The 17,121-nt window shown below is 42.5% G+C and overlaps 1 protein-coding gene across 1 annotated transcript; it reads right to left on the minus strand.

Annotated features, from left to right (window-relative positions):
- Positions 1-735: 735 nt before the first annotated feature.
- On the minus strand, positions 736-17,121 carry ccdc22 (CCC complex scaffolding subunit CCDC22). Its single transcript, XM_080763123.1, has 16 exons — positions 16,685-17,121; positions 16,149-16,326; positions 12,046-12,178; positions 7,667-7,773; positions 6,814-6,898; positions 6,176-6,345; positions 5,782-5,988; positions 4,709-4,900; positions 3,857-3,976; positions 2,993-3,109; positions 2,631-2,732; positions 2,239-2,346; positions 1,894-1,989; positions 1,650-1,709; positions 1,480-1,554; positions 736-1,346 (listed from the first exon to the last, which is right to left on the minus strand). Exons 1-16 carry the CDS (start codon positions 16,732-16,734, stop codon positions 1,233-1,235), a joined length of 1,914 nt encoding a protein of 637 aa, XP_080619249.1. The 5' UTR covers positions 16,735-17,121; the 3' UTR covers positions 736-1,232.

A 17,121-nucleotide genomic window follows, 5' to 3' on the forward strand; every position in this document is an offset into this window, starting at 1 on the left:
AAAATAATACTGAGCCATGGACAGAGACTTTTAAGCAGCATTTGATTTCAAGGCATGAGTATAAACTACACAAGTAATGTCCACAGATATTCCAATTCAGCACAAACCGTGGCACATTCCACAGCCCCAGGAAAATCAGTGGTTGTACGACACCACTGAATTGGTCAGCAGAACCTTTCACTGGCAACTGTAAAGGGCAACGTGTCATTGTTCCGAACGCTCATTAGTCCGAGTCCGACCCATTACTGACCCTATCCGAAAACCCTTACCGCACATGGAAACCACGGGGCGAGTCTTAACAGGCCACATAGTCGGACTATTGGGCAGTCAGTCCCCCTGTAAAGCATGATTTATACTTCGTTGTACGATGGAGCATAAATCAGGCTTAAGACTAATGCAGTGCACTGGAGCATAAATCAGTAACGCAGTGCACTGGAGAGTACAATGGAATTGCTATGATTCCCAACAAAGTGTCACAATGTATCTGTGGTGATGGAGACAAAGCAGGCCCCATACAGAAAATAAATTAATTCATTATTAATTCAAGTGTGGTAATGTAAGAGTATTTTAGTGCTAATGTACTGTAGGATCTCAAATTTTGTAACATCTTTGAGATGGTACCTCACAGACTTCATTATAAACAAACACTGTGATCGGGCAAAATAGAACATAATTGATCTACATTCAAAGGCATGTATTAAATTGATCCAATCACAAACGAGATGAAAAGGGAACCACAAGAATTTAGATTTAATTTCCTACTGATCAGCAGGAATAATTGCTCTATTACATGTCCAAAATTTGCACGTTGATCATCAAGTCTTGTGGATGAAAGGGATTTGATTACAATCAATATGAACTACTAAAAACCGTTGAATAGAAAAATGTCTAAGAGCATCAATTGCTATGCAATGTTTTTTTTTTTTTTTTTTTTACCTGTAACTGGACAACCAGATGACCAGGTACCAGCCATTTGTAAATGATCAAAATGTCATCTTCATCCAACGCGGGGGTTGTTCATTAAAAATGTCAATTTCGGTAGAAAAAAAACAACTTTTCTTCCTAAATATGCGGCCAAGTTCTCCAATGGCAGTAGAGGGAGGTGGCGATAGACAGCAAATGTTTAAATGTGCAGATGGAGGTCTGCTCCGTTGAATCCACACAGGGCAGGCAGTCTACGGCTCAGGGCTATTGCTCCGTTTGGCATCAATCCCCTCACTCAGGTAAGGTGTTCAACCCTCTCTGATTTTGGCAGCCAGTGCAGAGTTCTCCTGTCGAATGGCCTTGTAGTCATCCAGGATCTTCTCCAGGTTAGCCACAGTTTTATTACTATTCTCGGTCTCAATCTGTAGAAAGCATTCCATTTAATTAATTTAATTTCAGGTGAATAAACGATATACAAATAAAAAGCCAGATTTATACTTTGGTGCATAAATGTGTAACAACAATACAGGATAGACTGAGGAAAGCTAAGTGTACCTGCTCTTCTAGATCTCGGATCTCCCTCATGATCGTGCCTGTATCTTCAATTGTTTGGATCAGCTGAGTGCAATTCTATAAGGGGATGATTAATAGATAAGCAACAGACTTTTAGATGCAACGTTTGTCACATGTTAACCATAGGATCGATGTAACATGCATGGCCTTACTTCGTGCAAGGCTGCCAGGTACTTGTATGATTTGCGGACGGATTCATCTTTCTTGGCATCCTATAAATCATGAAACAGAACATTAATAGCAGGTTTACTGCAGACAATGAAAGCAATGACCAACTGTAGCTGACTTTAAAAAAAAGAAAATTGAGGTCGGATATCAAATTCTTCAAAAACCTCCCTATTCTGGAGACAGACTGTAGAAGCACATGACACGTCTTTATATTCCTTGGTCTACTACCTTGAAGACCAGCTCATCGGTTACAGCAAAGGTCCTGTCCAATTTTCCCGTCAGGTTGTTGATTTCCTTCTGCAGTTGCTTGGTATCTGACAAGATCTACGTGCAAGGAAAGCAAAAGCAGTCTCAGATACCACACTTCATGATGTTCCACTAGGTTTTGGTTCCCACAATGGCAACAGCAATAAATAAGAAAAGTGAGGTCAACAGGTTTACATGTTAACGTCTGGAGATACAGTATATGCGCCTCATTCACCAATGCCTTGCATTCTGTTGTTTGTCACCTTTTGAGTATTTTTTTAAATAGTAAACACCACGCTTTTCTGTCATTCTGTAATGTCAAAATACCTTTGTAATTTCCTCCTTTTGTTTCTTGATGTTTCCAACAATCTCAAGAATCCTTAGTGTGTACGCCGAGCGCGAGACGTCTTTAGGAAGATTCTCGATCTCTGTGATCTGATTGTTAAGAAACACACCACAATAGTGGGGGATAAGTACACTTTAAGCATTCAGGCAAACACGTCAGATTGAATCTTACGCTTAATTTCTACTACATCGGTGTCGGTCTGCCTCTTGGGAACCAGAGCCGATATACAAGCTCACGGTGTGTTGCGATGAGGCTCGCTTTGAACTTGAAGATCTGCTCTTGTCGGCAATGACACTGTAATACGACGGTGTCACCACTAGAACAGTGTTTAAGCACCCTTCTTTTGAAATTAAGACTCTATTCAGTTAAGTACCAGTTGCTTGTACAATGCTTCCTTCTTCTTTGCTTCTTCAGCAGACTGACGGATTTTGTCGTGAAGATCCTTGATTTCAGACAGCTTTCTGGACGATTCCATCTGGTGGATGAAGCAAGGTCATGGACAATCATTTTGTGTACTCAGTCACATGTGAACTCAGACTCATCGGTGCTGTCAATTCAGTTCAAATTAAGTGCACAGTAAACTGAAACAAAATGCAAACAATTGTGTAATAAAGAACTGTAGGAACAGTTTTATAAGACAATGTTTATTTATGTCATTGTCTATTCAAGAAATGAGGAACGTGGATAATAATGCAGTTTGACTACGTACTGTATAAAGTGATTGAAAGGACTTACATCCCGATTGCTGCACAGTTCCTTGAGTCTGCGGTGCTCATCTATAAGTGGAGCGCGGTGTTTCTCCCACTGCGATGCCAAGTTCACCACTCGCTTAGCACTTGCCTCTACAAGGCCCTGGTTGTGGACACAGAAACACACACACACACACAAACACACAATTACGTTGAACATTATTTTATCAAAATTAAAACTACTAGACGTTGGAGATCTATGCAATACCGTTGTACCCGTGTCAAGAGTACCCGTTCCACCCATCTGTCTCTGTCCCTCTGTGTCCCTTTATTCCTATATATGGAGTTCTGTGTCAGGCATGCCCAAATATGAAGTGTGTTGCCTAATCTTTGATTGATTGAAATATTTATTAACAGTTTGCAGAATTACAGTACATTTCAAGCACAACTCAATACAAAGACTGTTAAATGTGAGTGGACGACCCAATAAAGCATTACACTTGTTTACAAGAGGGTCCGGTCTTTATAGCCAAAAGAATAAACGAGGTAAAAGGGAAAAGAAACATATACAGTGAGAGGGGAAAAAGGGGTGGGTGGTAGATTCCATGACGTCTCAATGCGACGTCATGGAATCTACAGGTGAGGGCAGAGCCTGACCAGAGCCTTTTGTGGTGGTTCTGGACAACCGTATATCTGACCGACTCGACACCGGGCATTGCACTCCCTGTGGTGGTGTGGAACGTGTGTGTCCCATTTGAAGTCGGTGGGGCGAACGGTTCTTGAGTTACGTGGATTACAGATGTACACACACGTACAGAGACATGGTGCATTTATTTTATAGATAGATAATTAAAAGATACCTCCTAAAACAAAGTTGATCCCTGCAGATTAGATTAGATTAGATTCCTACCTGAAGCTTTGCCAAGTTGTTCTCAGCGTCTGGCAGTAGGTCAATGGTCTGCTTCTTCACCTGCACACTCTCGTCCTTCTCCTCATTCCCCAGGTCTCTCTGCTTCAACTCATCAGATACCTGCACCCAGACATCAAAGCTGAATGAAGAGTAAAGTCACCCACTCTACCCCCTTTGCTCTCTCTCTCTGTCTGTGTAGCGGGGGGAGGGGGTTAAGGAGCTGCACTCACTGCTGCAGAGAGAAAAGAATACTTCACCACACAACAGTGTTTTACCGAGAGAGAATCCATTCAATTGTGCTTCACAGAGAGAGAATACAATAGCGATGCGATCGGATCTTATTTTCACTGGCCCCACCTGGCTAGTGCTTAGCCATGACGGTTTTAAACGTACATCCATTTATATAGTATTGTCGACCCCCTGGTACCCCCAGGTTGAGAACACCTGCCCTAGGGTTACATTTTGACCCCTGTTGGCAGCGTGCTAACTGATCACACAGAGGCGTATCTACAATAAGGCGAGGACAGGCGCCCGCCTGTCCAAATCCATTTTCTGCCTGGCCAAATTCCATACACCAGGACAAAAACAAGACCTGAGAACTATTAGTGGACAGCGGATTGGCCGTTGCGCGTATAGAGCGCAACGCTCAATCACCCATTGGAATGCAAATGCATGGCATGCCTTTCAGCCTTTGTATCCTACTGTCTGGCAGGTATACGTATATCTTTGAAAACCTTTAGTGCTACTGATTGTGCACGGGGGGACGACAATTAACACATCTTGCCTGCCCAAAATGTAATTCCTGGAAACGCCACTGATCACACATGTGACAGCTCTGTAGTCCGTGGTCACCTGTGTGATGGTGACGGTCATCTGCTTCATGTCTCCAGTTAGCTGGCCGATGTGGAGTGATAGCTGCTGGAGCTGATCCTGCAGTGACGTCAGCTCTTCCTGCTGGCATGCCTGAACGTCTTCCTCTGACTGGTGCCCGCTGGACAGAGAACTGGCTGCAGCAGCCATCTGTTGGACTGCCTTCTCAGGCTCCTGCAGAGGACAGTTACACAAACACAGCCTTTTAAACATCTTCCTTCGTCGGTTGGGTATTTTAACAACACATCGCGATGTGTTGTTTGGAAGTGCCAACTGGCTAAACTACTACGGTCCAGTGGTGGCACTGGCTCAGGAGGTAGAGCGGACATCTTGGAATCGGTAGGTTCCCGGTTCGATCCCAAGCTCCTCCGGGGTTCGTGTCAAAGTGAGCAAGACACTTAACTCCTAGTCTTGCATAGCTGGACGACCAGATACATCTCTCGACACCAGAGAAAACAAGAGTACCGGTACTAACCTTACGCCCACTGATTGGAAAACAAATCCTGATACTGTCCCAGATGAAGAACCAAAGTAAAGTCTGTGCTGGTTATGTGATGCTGTATACATTTCTGTATACAGCAGTTTTAACCAATTAATTTAATTTAGACATACAAATAGAAATACTATTTGAAAATATGATTGTGGATGTCCCTAAATAAATAATTAAAAACATTATAATAATAATTTAGACATACCAGACAATCAGAGATCTGATCATCTGCCTAAGCGAGACTACGGAAGAGTCCTAAGCTCTCCCGATGAGTAGGTCGCCTCAGTCTGCGGTCAGTGCGTGAATGTAAAACACACTGTAAAGCACTATAGATAAAGGCACTACAGTATATCAATGCACCATTTGTGTGTTCACACACACACAAATCACAACCAGTCAGCATGATCACAAAAACTACTGTACTAACATAACGGCTCAGGTTTAAAAAACAACAACACAGCCTTCTCAAGTTTGATCTTAAAAATAATTTCATGAATCCAATTCCAGCATAACAGGTTTTTCCTTCTGCAGATATAAGTGCGTATATGAGAGGAGGACTATTCACCTGAGTGAAGTTAAACTTCTGAGAGTGTGTGAAGTGGGTTCCCTTGCTCAGAATGCCATCACTAGGGGCGGAGCCTCTAAAAGACTGTAGCAGTTCTGATAGGTCGGAGCTGGAGCGTGGGGCGCCGTCAGGCTGAGCCTGGGCCGCAGTGCGCAGCTGCTCCTCGATGCGCTTGTGCAGACGGGCGCGTTTCCTGGATCGGTACTCCTGTCGGACAAAATGCAGCAGATTAACGTAGGTTCAATGTATATATATGTATACATACACATATATACACATACACACACAAACACAAACACACACAGCTGTCTTATTTATATTCTTGGACCTATGAAACATGCAAATGACCAATACCATTAGAGAACATAAATGTAATAATGTTATGTGAGTGTACCTCCGGCGTGAGGCGAGAGAGGAGGCCCTGACTGTTCCACTCGCTCTCCCACTCCTGAGAGGCACTCAGCTCAACCGCATGCTGCTCTAACAAGGAGGCCGCCACAGAGGCATGGTGGGAAGGCTGGGCAGTAACAGGAGGAAGTAGGTTCCTACGGTAATCTTTTACCTCTGCAAACAAGACACAGAAAAGCATGCATGGGTGACATTTAATTCTATGTATTTTCCCCAATTACGCTAAACTGTGAGTGTGCTTTTTTTTATCACCAAAATTGAAAACATTACAAAGAGGAGTCTGCTGGGGCAGTTGTACAGAGCCAGAAAACAGAAACTAAAAGCCGCAGATTTTTCATTCATCACCCATTTTGGGCGGGAACCCCTTTTGGTGTTAGCATTATGTTATGCTTTAGCTATTGAAATAAAACAGATCTAGAACAGATCAGATTTTCCTATGCGTTTCCCGAGGCTTTCATTTTTGAGCCGAATGCGAATGAAAATAAAAGCCTGGGTACCAAAGCTACTGTTAATCTAAATTAACTCATTCATTCTCCTTATTCAAACTGAAGGGGATCCTCTGCGACGTCACAAAAAAACACCCCAGAAGGGTTTAAAAAAGTTCTAGTTCAGTAGGAGGCAAACCTTTTAAGTGCGTCTTCCCTGGATCTTCAGTGCTGTATGGTAAACTTAGGGGCTGAGCATGGAAGCTGTGAGATGGCCCTGAGTTCTACAGGGAGAAAAAAAACATTATCAGTCTCAGTAGACTGTATTGTATAGATGTATAATCATTAGAAAGAAGAAAAGAAAGTCAGGAGACAACACTATTTGTTTTGTTTTTCGTCTTATAAATTATTTGATCGGCCCAAAACATTGTGTTCATTGTCATGATTTGTCACGATCCGAGTTGGCTTTGTCCGCGGCGTAACAGTCTTTAAATAAATTATATTAGAAGTGCCGATGGGAGAATGCATTGGGTTTTAATTTCCTGGGCCACTCGTTTTTCTGAAAGGGGGAGGGACTGGGGCGCTCTATTGACCTGTGCACCTACAGTATACAGTCTACTTGCACATTGCAGCAGAATACAAAAATAGACCCAAAAGAGCACATTCCAACGTATCATCACTAGTAAGAACACTGTAACCCTCCTCTTTTTCCGTTTTAAATAATAGCTGAATATTGTAGACAAACCCAGGCAGGAATGCCACATTCAGTCTCCAGTGCACCACCCTCATCAAACTAGAAGCTATTATATAAAATGTTTAATGTGGCTTGACAGTTGACACAATGAAAATGCCATGTATGCTTATGCTACCATCTAGTGTAAAGAGGGTGAAATTACATGACACACTGGTCTCTCCAGACTATCATAAATGAGCCTGTGAGACAGAGGTGTCCACACACATCTGGCACATGTGGAGAGGAGACACAGATATAAACCAGGCTTAGAAGCAGATTAGGACCTCGCATTTATCAGGTTAATTTATTCTAGTTTTACCTGTGTTTTACAGAGGAGGGGCAGTCTGCAGTTGGGTGGAAGCCAGGGCAGCGCCAGCTGGGCTTTGATCTGAACTGCGATGGCTCGCTGGAGGACCACTGATTTACCTGGAGGACAGCAGAAGAAAAGAGCTGATGAAGTGGACAGTAGATGCTTTTCTAAAAACCATGCAATGCTGGAAGGTTCCCACTCCCAGTTCAATCACCAGCTCCACGCCTCCACCTGGCTTATGTCACATTCACACCAGAATGCTTTATTACGATTAAAACGACTCCTGCTGCGCATTGTGCTTCATTTGGCAGGTGTGACAAAGGAAACGCAAAAACACTGCAGTGTAGCCTACAGAATATTGTCTGTCTGTCTACTGCACGTTACCCTATATTTATAACATGCACCATATATTTAACTATGTAGTTTATGAATTGAACACATTGATAAAAGGTCCCTGACCAGTGCAGTATGAAGGCAAACACAGCAAATTAAATATGCAAAAATTATGCAACTTCTCCGCCCATTCGCATCGAGTCTGCAGAATTAGAGGTGTGAATGGACCTTAGTGTGTCCTTGTGCAAGATACTTAACATGGGAGCCTCTCTGCTGTCAGAGTGTGAATGGGTGAATGTAATAAACATTTTGCAAAGCTCTTTGAATAACTATAAATGCACCATTTTACACTTTCATTTCGATATTCAGTTCAGCTATTCAACATGAAAATCAGTAATGCCGTGTCCTGCATATGGGATCAGAGTCAGACTGTTGGTAGTTCCTGTCCCATGATCGGCTACAAGCATGCAACTATACTGCATCATGGTTGATATGTGAAACATTGATTTTCCTGCGAATCTTAGAAGATAGTACAAACACTATCTTGTCAATACAGTGTTGTTTTGTGAGATTTATTAAGATATCAATGAGCAGCAGTGTCTCTTAATTACACACAGCACAGCAGTACTAACACATACACAGAGGGAGAGAAGGAGCGACAGAGAGAAAGACATCATTAAGATGCAGTTTGTTTCAAAACACGTCTACCAACTCAAGAATGCGGACAGAATTCCGTTGGAAGAACCTAATGAGATTTTTCATAACACCTCAAATTAAATCAAGACAATTGAAAACAGAACAGTCATGCTGGAGACAGTGTGGCTACAAGGAGGCGGGCCACGCTCATATATTCTGGGCATGTCCTGAAATACTGGCAGGATATCCACTCCACCTTGGAGACCATTCTGTGTTTTAAAGGAGCATTCAGTGATTTGGAAAATCCTCCGGTCCACCCCGGTAAGTGGTAACAAGATGTGCACATACACACTCTACAGTGGGGGGGGGGGGGACACAACAGGCCAACAGCACACACACCAAGACCCGCGTGATCATGATTGGTGGAAGGCCCCTTTCTATCCTGATTGGATAAAGGCTGGGCTAGTCAAAAATTAAACCTAAGGTTTTGTAACCCCCAGGGGTTAACTGGGGACAGGGAGGAACTCCTTATGGTCAGCACACTCTATAGTAGGGAGGATTATCAAAACAAAAAAATAAGTGATATTTGAATTAAGTGAAATCACTGAATATAATGTACCTTTAAGATACCTCAGACTAGTTCCTTTTTATTGTTGGGGAAATATCCCTGAAGAGTTTCTAATACATGATAAATATTTAATCAAGATCCTCTTAGCAACAAGTAAGAAAGAACATTGGATGGACATTACTGAGGAATTGTATGTCATGGAAAAACTAACATTCGTACAAGAGGATAAGTTCTATAAAAGTGTCCAGCCCATCGATAATGTATGAGGAATTGTTGTCATTGTCTATTTCTCAATAAAAAATTACCGGTAAGTGAAAGATTTGTTTGACATTATGTTGTCAGGCCATATTATTAGACTTATGTTGCGTTCACACGGGGCAGATTAAATTATGCAGTCTACCATTCATTGTCAATGGAAGCCAGCAACATGACGTTGCAAAGACGCATGTATCTGCTCCAAATCAACGCACAACACATCATTGCATCATTTAATCTGCCGTTTAGCCTTGTTTTTTAGTGTTTCAACTCCACATTTGTGGTCGTAATGTCTAAATCTGGCATTAAAAAAAAATATTAGTTTTTTATCGAACATCTTAGTTACAATGAAATTGAGTCGACTTGGGTTTATTTTAAAGGGTAGTATAAACATATTACACTCGAGGGTGTACTTTACAGTGATTATTGACGCTTGCAGAGCCCGGCTTACTCCGAAACAAGTCTGCACGCTTGATGACGCCAACGACTGTGTGAGCAACACAAATAATAAAGCAACAAATATGCAGTGTATCTTTGCAACTTTTGCATCTGCTCGTGTAAACGTACCATATGCCACCTGAAAGAGATCTACGCTCTGCTCAGTGCATAGACAATGCAGTGATCAGTGCAGTAGTCGGGGTGCATACTTAGTTTAGACTAGTCATTGGTTAGACATGGGTTAAGGTTAGGTTTAGGTGTGCTGCCCCGTGGGAGGTTAGGTTTAGGGTGAGGGTTTGAGAGGTTGTAGTTGTAGGACTAATGACTGGTCTAACCAATGACTAGTCTAAACCAAAAACTGTCTAAACTAAGTACTGCACCCCAGTAGTCAAACTGCACTATCAAACCCATAAGGCACCAGCAGGTTTTTGCATACTTGATTGACCTGAATTTACTGCCTGATGCCCTTGGCTGCACCATGGGGGAAAACCGGATGAATGAACAGACGAATGACAAATGAATGGATAGGATAACAGTGCTTTGTAACCTTTTACATTTTAACTTTTTCCCTGCTTTCTACGATTATAATCGCACCCCCTAGGCTAGGGTACGGCATATGCCACCTACATACATGTTCGTCAATTCTATGTGACTTTTAAATCCAGCTCCATTGAGCCTCCATTATAACAAGATTTTGTATCTTGTTATAATGACTTGTATCTCTAAAGCTTAGAGCGCTGTCCATGGTGACCTGTCACACATCAGTGTGTTGCAGAGCACCTGACGTCCGAGCCCGTTCTTTCACTACCAATGCCTCCATGATTATCGCTTGACTGCCTTGAAAACGGGTGAGGTTTTCCACCGTAAATTGCATTGTTTAACTCCAGTCTGGTAGCAGCCGGTCCAATCGATCGATAATCATATGGAGGCGGTGGTAGTGAAACTTAAAGGAGGGTAACTTATGGGTAACTTTTGTGAGAGACAAATAAATCCTCTCAAATCTCTCTCAAACATAGCAAGTGTTCCACAGCACTGTCTAATTTAATGCAAGAGAACCGAACGTAAGCACTTTGTCAATTACGGCTGCCTTCCCCGTCAACAAAATAATTCCATTCCATCCTATTCCTACCTGTTGCGTGGTGTAATCAACTTTCGATTTAGAACTCCAGTGACTTCCATTATTCCTGTAATTTCATCTTTTGGACGCTGCCATGATGGAGAAACTTCCAACTTTAAAATTAAATCTGTGCTACTTTTAAGTCAGAATAGCAGGGGGACATCGAATCGAGCACAACAGACTTATAATTGCGCACGGTGCTGCGTGCAGCAAATATACAGATATAGATATATATATAGATATACACAGCGTGTGGCATTCGTGACACTGCGAGCTTGCAGATCTGCTATTTATTGTCTGCGCACAATAAATTGACACTGGCACACCAACACTTCGGTGTGGCCGTGCCGGGTTATATTCAGCAGCGCGTGGTGCATTCTGAGCAGCTGATCGATGTAAATATAATTTGAGTGCGAATGGAAGCTTGGTAGTTTGGACTTTGGGGAGATCTCTTGACTAATAGCAAGTATATGCTGCGTTTTGATGACTTAATGTCATTCACACTGTGTCCATGGCTACATATAACCCCCACCCCTCTTATTAAATGTTTTTGCATCTCATAAATGGTCAATATGAAGTCCTCAAGACGGAAATCCGTCCCCAGGACAGAGAACTTTAAGCCCTGTGTTTCTGACGAGAGCTAAGGGGTATGACCTCACAGCTAACGATCACTGTCCTCACAACAACAGCCGCCACCTCACTGATAACCCGGAAATGAAACAAGGATCGTAGAGTGAGAGCGGACGGGTAGCACAGGTTAGGTGTGCTTATGCTACCACCTAGCGAGCAATAATGGAGTTAATGACCCCCAGTTTGATATGCATTAGGCCACAGCCCCCCTTTGATACAATTGTTACTATCTCTGGGACCCCGTCCCAAATCTACACTGTAAAATCCTCTGTTCATTTAACTCTAAGAGTGTATGGAACCAAACGCACCCATCTGTACACTCTAGCGTTACAGATGCGCAAGGGTCCATCTGGACCCCTGGTGGTCCCCGGACCAGACGTTGAGAACCAGTGAGCTAACAGATGGGAGTACCTGCTGGTTGGTCCGAGGACTCGGCACTCTCTCTGGGCAGCTTCTCCACCAGGAACATCAAAAGGGAGCGGATCTCTGGCTCGTTGCTGTACAGGAAGGTCTGGTAGCCTATCTCGCCTTTGTAGCCAAGGTCCTAAGGAGCATCAAACCATAGCATTACAATTCTGATCAGATTGCTGAGAGGAGCTGTTGCAAATGCCTTTACTAAATAAATTTAAAGTTATTAATCACTTTTCACACGTAATTATAAATCTGCCAACACTGGCACAAGTATGTATGCCAAGTCTAAAAGTTCTATTTTAAAATAAATCCCGGTTATGTTAATTAATGTACAATATATAACCAATTATGTTAATAAACAATAACATGTAATGTATTGATACTGATATGGTCTGGACCAGTGTCAGATAGAGAAAGTGGACTGGGCTTGGAATGCCACTCGGTGGGTGCGAGTTTACTGAAGCTTTGATATTATAATGAGTAATGACCAGTAGATGAATATGTTTCACTATTCAATAATAGCACAGGGACATGGAACTGGAATCTGTAATCTGTGAGGTTGCGCCAGGCAGGATACTTTTTTTAAATAATACTTTACTAGTCAAAAAATGTGGTACTTACTGTACCACATTTGTTTGTCAATTAGGCTAAAAGGATAACACAAAAAAGGTCAGCTAAAACATCAGTTGACCTTTAACCCAGTAGTAACACCAAAGTGGAATGTGTGTCAAAACTGTCAAATGCTTCAAATCACTTTATATTTCAAATTGTCATGACTCATGCAAAAACAAAGTCAGCAGTACACCATCTCTAGTTTGTCAGCCTTACAACTACAAACCAAAGCACCCAGAAAATTAAGAAGCTTTGTTGAAAAGAACATTCACATTCACCTGCGGCAGCAATGGCTCAGGAGTTAGAGCAGTTCTCTGGTAGTCCGAAATCAGTACTGTACTCACAGGCAACCTGTACTCACAGGCAGCTTAAGTTTATTTTGTCTGAACCTACTTGCACCTTCAGTTTTACAGTCCTATAAAGACTGACAAAGACATACTATATCCATTCATTAGTCTCATAGTTGTCACTTTGCAATTGAAAGTGATGGAAGGCAAACTTGATCAAAAGTGATCCTGCCTGCCATTCCACATTCAGTTTCTGTGCCTTGTTAATAAAAAAGACTACATGCTTCTTGACATTCTTTGATTAAGGATGCACTGGGTGGGTACTAGTACTTATTAACTTTGCCTTCAGTCATGTGATTTCTTGGTCCTCAAAGGATAGCCTAATATGATTTGCAACATACAGTAGGACAAAGACAAAAATAGAAGCTGCTGTTGCTCAGTCATCATACATGTATGCAATATGTGTGGCACCTGCTTGAATGATCAGGTCACTCTCTGAATCTTGAAATACTCTTTAGTTATTTCAAATTTAGGATTCGTAACAATATATTCTGTACAAAATTAAGTGGCGCTGGCAGTACAATACCGGGATGTCAACCAAAGAGTGAAATCCTGTGTCCGAAACATACATTTTGTAACCGCGATCAGCGACGCTTTAGTTATCGGCCGTGAATGATTGATTAAAATTGTAATCTGGGAAAAGAGGAGATAAAAGGATTTAAAAAAAATGTAAACGCATGTAAAAAAGTAAACTTTTTCACTTTCGTTTAATTTCTTGTTTTATTGATCGCCTAGCAACCGAGAGGCATTCATATGTTGCCTATGAGCGCGGAATTAACGTAATCAATATAATAAACCCTTAACTATCTAGTCAACGGCAGGCACAACTTTAGAAACCAGCTGAGCTGTGCACTGGAGACATGTGCAAGAAATTATTTCAATGAACTAAAAACACGGGAAATGTTGGAGAGAGAAACTGTTCATCCAACTCAATCAATTTTAACGTCATTGTCATATCACCAGTCCGGAGTAGTTTTCATGTACCGCACGCCACACGGTAAGCAGTTAATAGACGAACAAATTAATCCAAAACATTTATTCTGAATTTCTGGTGTGTTGAACTCAGAACTTGGTCTTTTAGAAGTTACCGACTGCCTCGTCTCCATAACACATACCGGTACATCTGCTATAAAAATATTAACAGCCTAAAATACACATTTCTATACATGCTTATAATAAATCTAATAGTGATTCAGGATAGCAAAGTAACCACTGGCGTCTGCTGTCAACACATCAGCATCGGATCAATGTAGTTCAGTGGTTCCCAAAGTGGGGCCCGGGGACCCCTAGGGGTCCTTGAGGGTATTCCAGGGGGTCCCCAGCTAAATGATAGTTTGTAATTAAATGGACTTTTATGGGTCTGTAACAGTTAAATTAACAGTCATTTTACAATATAAATTGAGGGTCCCAGAGAGATAGAAATGCCATTAAATTAAAGTTTCACATGCATTAGTCTACGGACTAATGCATGTGAAACTGGGGGGTCCTTTAAATTTGCTAGAGCCTTAAAAATCTTCTCTTCGTCGGGGTCCATGGCATATCTTTTCAAATGGGGGTCAACGGGCTAATTAGTGTCAATTTGGGGGTCCTTGACATGAAAAAGTTTGGTATCCACTGATGTAGTTGGTTTGACCGGCTCTAATTATTGAACATTTTACAGGAGTGAGATTCTAATCCTGTTGTGGAATGGGGGGTGCGCACGCTTTTCCGACACACCGAAGATCCGAAGCGGGGGGACATGCGATGCGATGCGAAAAAGGGATGGTCCGACATGCGCTGCTCCCGTGCTTGCGGTTAGGGTTAGGTTAGGATTGAGGTTTCGGATCAATAGTATGTCGGAACTAAAGCCTGCACCCGTGGAATGGTGCATATGTATACAACGCAAATACAGTAACTTGAAATCAATGAAATGTTTCCAAACACAGGAATTAGTAGTGCACTGTCACAGGAGATGTGTGGGGACCACCTGTCCTTGATCATGCTCAACATACAACAGTGAAATTTACCAAACTACAAATCCTGGGAGTGACAATCTCCCTCTCCTCTATCTTGAAATGTGGAGACAGACACAACCAGTCCACTACCTTTCACAAGATGACACGACCAGAGAGAAACACTTTGGTACAGCTAGAGGTGGTGGTATGGAGTAGTGTTGTGGGCCTGGCACAAACATTGTGTGGTTTGGAAATGTGTCAGCTGAGGACAGGAAACTGGGGGACAAAGTGGTGGATCCAGAATTATTGGACGATGCAATATCCTACCCCTAGCAAAGAACTTTAAGGCTAGATTACAGGCAAAAGGCCTTGAAAGGACCCCTTTATCCCGGCGAACAACCGTTTTAATTTCCATCGCACGTGTGTACAAAGTGTTTTCATGGCTGAAAACCCAAGGCGGGAGCTCTCCTATAAGGCTTCCAAATGCCCAGAGTGAAAGTATTTCAAATCTGCGGCCAGATAAAAACACCAGATGTCAATGTGCAGCACAGGATGGACGCTCGGCAACTCACTCATCACACTGCTGCCGTTTCCAGCATAGCTCAATACACAGCTCTCCCATTGAAAACAATTCAAAACGGACCCTGCGATCAGGAAAAAACAAAAACACCTTCATAGCAGCCTTCTCCAAAGAAACTTAAGTCAAAAGTAACTACGGTAGTTCTCAGATTTCCATAAATGACAAAGATTGGCACAATGACTGAATTGGGAGAAAAGGTAATTATGTTGCGAATGGAGTAATATTTGGTTTACTTTGGATAGGATTTTGAACCATGTGAACACTCCCTAGAGGGGGAAGATTAAATCTAGTACTGGAAACCAAAGGTTCACCAACCCATGCGCCCGCATACGTAGGTTGTTTTATGTTCCTGAACCGATTATATGACAAAGGTCGCAATCGTTCACAAATATAGTTTCTTCACTGGTCCACATATAAACGGCAGCTTCACAAGAACAATGTCAGTTTAAGAGATTTGCACATATTTATTTTACAACAGGGAACTAAAAGTGAAAGTCATGAAGAGGTTGAGAAGCTTGATTAGAATGTTATGTGACGTGTGTGTGTGTGTGTGTGTGTGTGTGGGGGGGGGGGGGGGGGTGTACACACACACACACACACCTTTTAGATACGAGATTTCATCTCTCTCACCTGACAGGCCTGTGCCAGGCTCATGCCCACTCGGAAGCGGGCGGACATGCCGGGGGGCAGGGACGGGGATATCCCACTGCCCAGGGCTGGGTCGATGACTCGCACACATCTCACCACTGCCTCCACAATCAGCTCACTGGTGAACTGCTTGACGCTTTGAATGTCATCATTCACCTCCCTGTGGCAGATATAAACATGAGCTGCGTGATGAAGTTTCTGTCTCCAGCAACCAAGTCCTATTTTCAAAAACAGCATTAAGATGCGTTGCAGCAATTTTTGCTTATTATTCTTGAGTTGTTAAAATGACATGCCTGAAATGGTACGCCAAAAGTATTAGTGCCCTGGTGACAATCAGGTCTCTCGCTCTAAAGGTACACTCATTCATCTCAAGCATCATCTGTGTCATGTGCTGGTTCATGGCTGTCAATTCACCTTTCTACGTACTATCCCAAAAAAGTATTCTTTACACTTGTCAGTTGTCAACGTACCATGCCTAGAAAAGCCCAATGCATGACAAACTGCTTAGCATTACTTACGTGCCGGTCTGTCTGAGGGAGTGAATCAAAATCTTGTCAACTTCCTCCATCACTGATGTTTGCGACTGGCAATTCTCACAAAACAGCCCCCGTCACGACGCAACAAAACAGGCTTATGACGGTGTATCTAATGCTGACAGGGTTGCTAATAATTAGTTAATATTTACATCAGGGTTGTCCATTGGATTAGACTATGCTAACGCAGCTAACTATAGCTTGCCTGCTAGCCAGGAAACCATACCAGTCAGCTTGCTGTGCTAACTCGGGTCCATTTCATGTCTTGAGTGCTTTTTTAGACGTCTCTCGTCCAGGCTACCAATAACCTTTCGTCGCACCGAGACTGAACGTGTCTTTTCTAAGACCGTTAAACTGACGCTGACCAACGTTAGCTGCAACATTCGTACTACATTTCTGCATTTTGTTGAGAGTAGACAGGA

Source organism: Protomyctophum bolini, assembly GCF_963924005.1.
Source record: "Protomyctophum bolini genome assembly, chromosome: 5".
NCBI lineage: Eukaryota > Metazoa > Chordata > Actinopteri > Myctophiformes > Myctophidae > Protomyctophum > Protomyctophum bolini.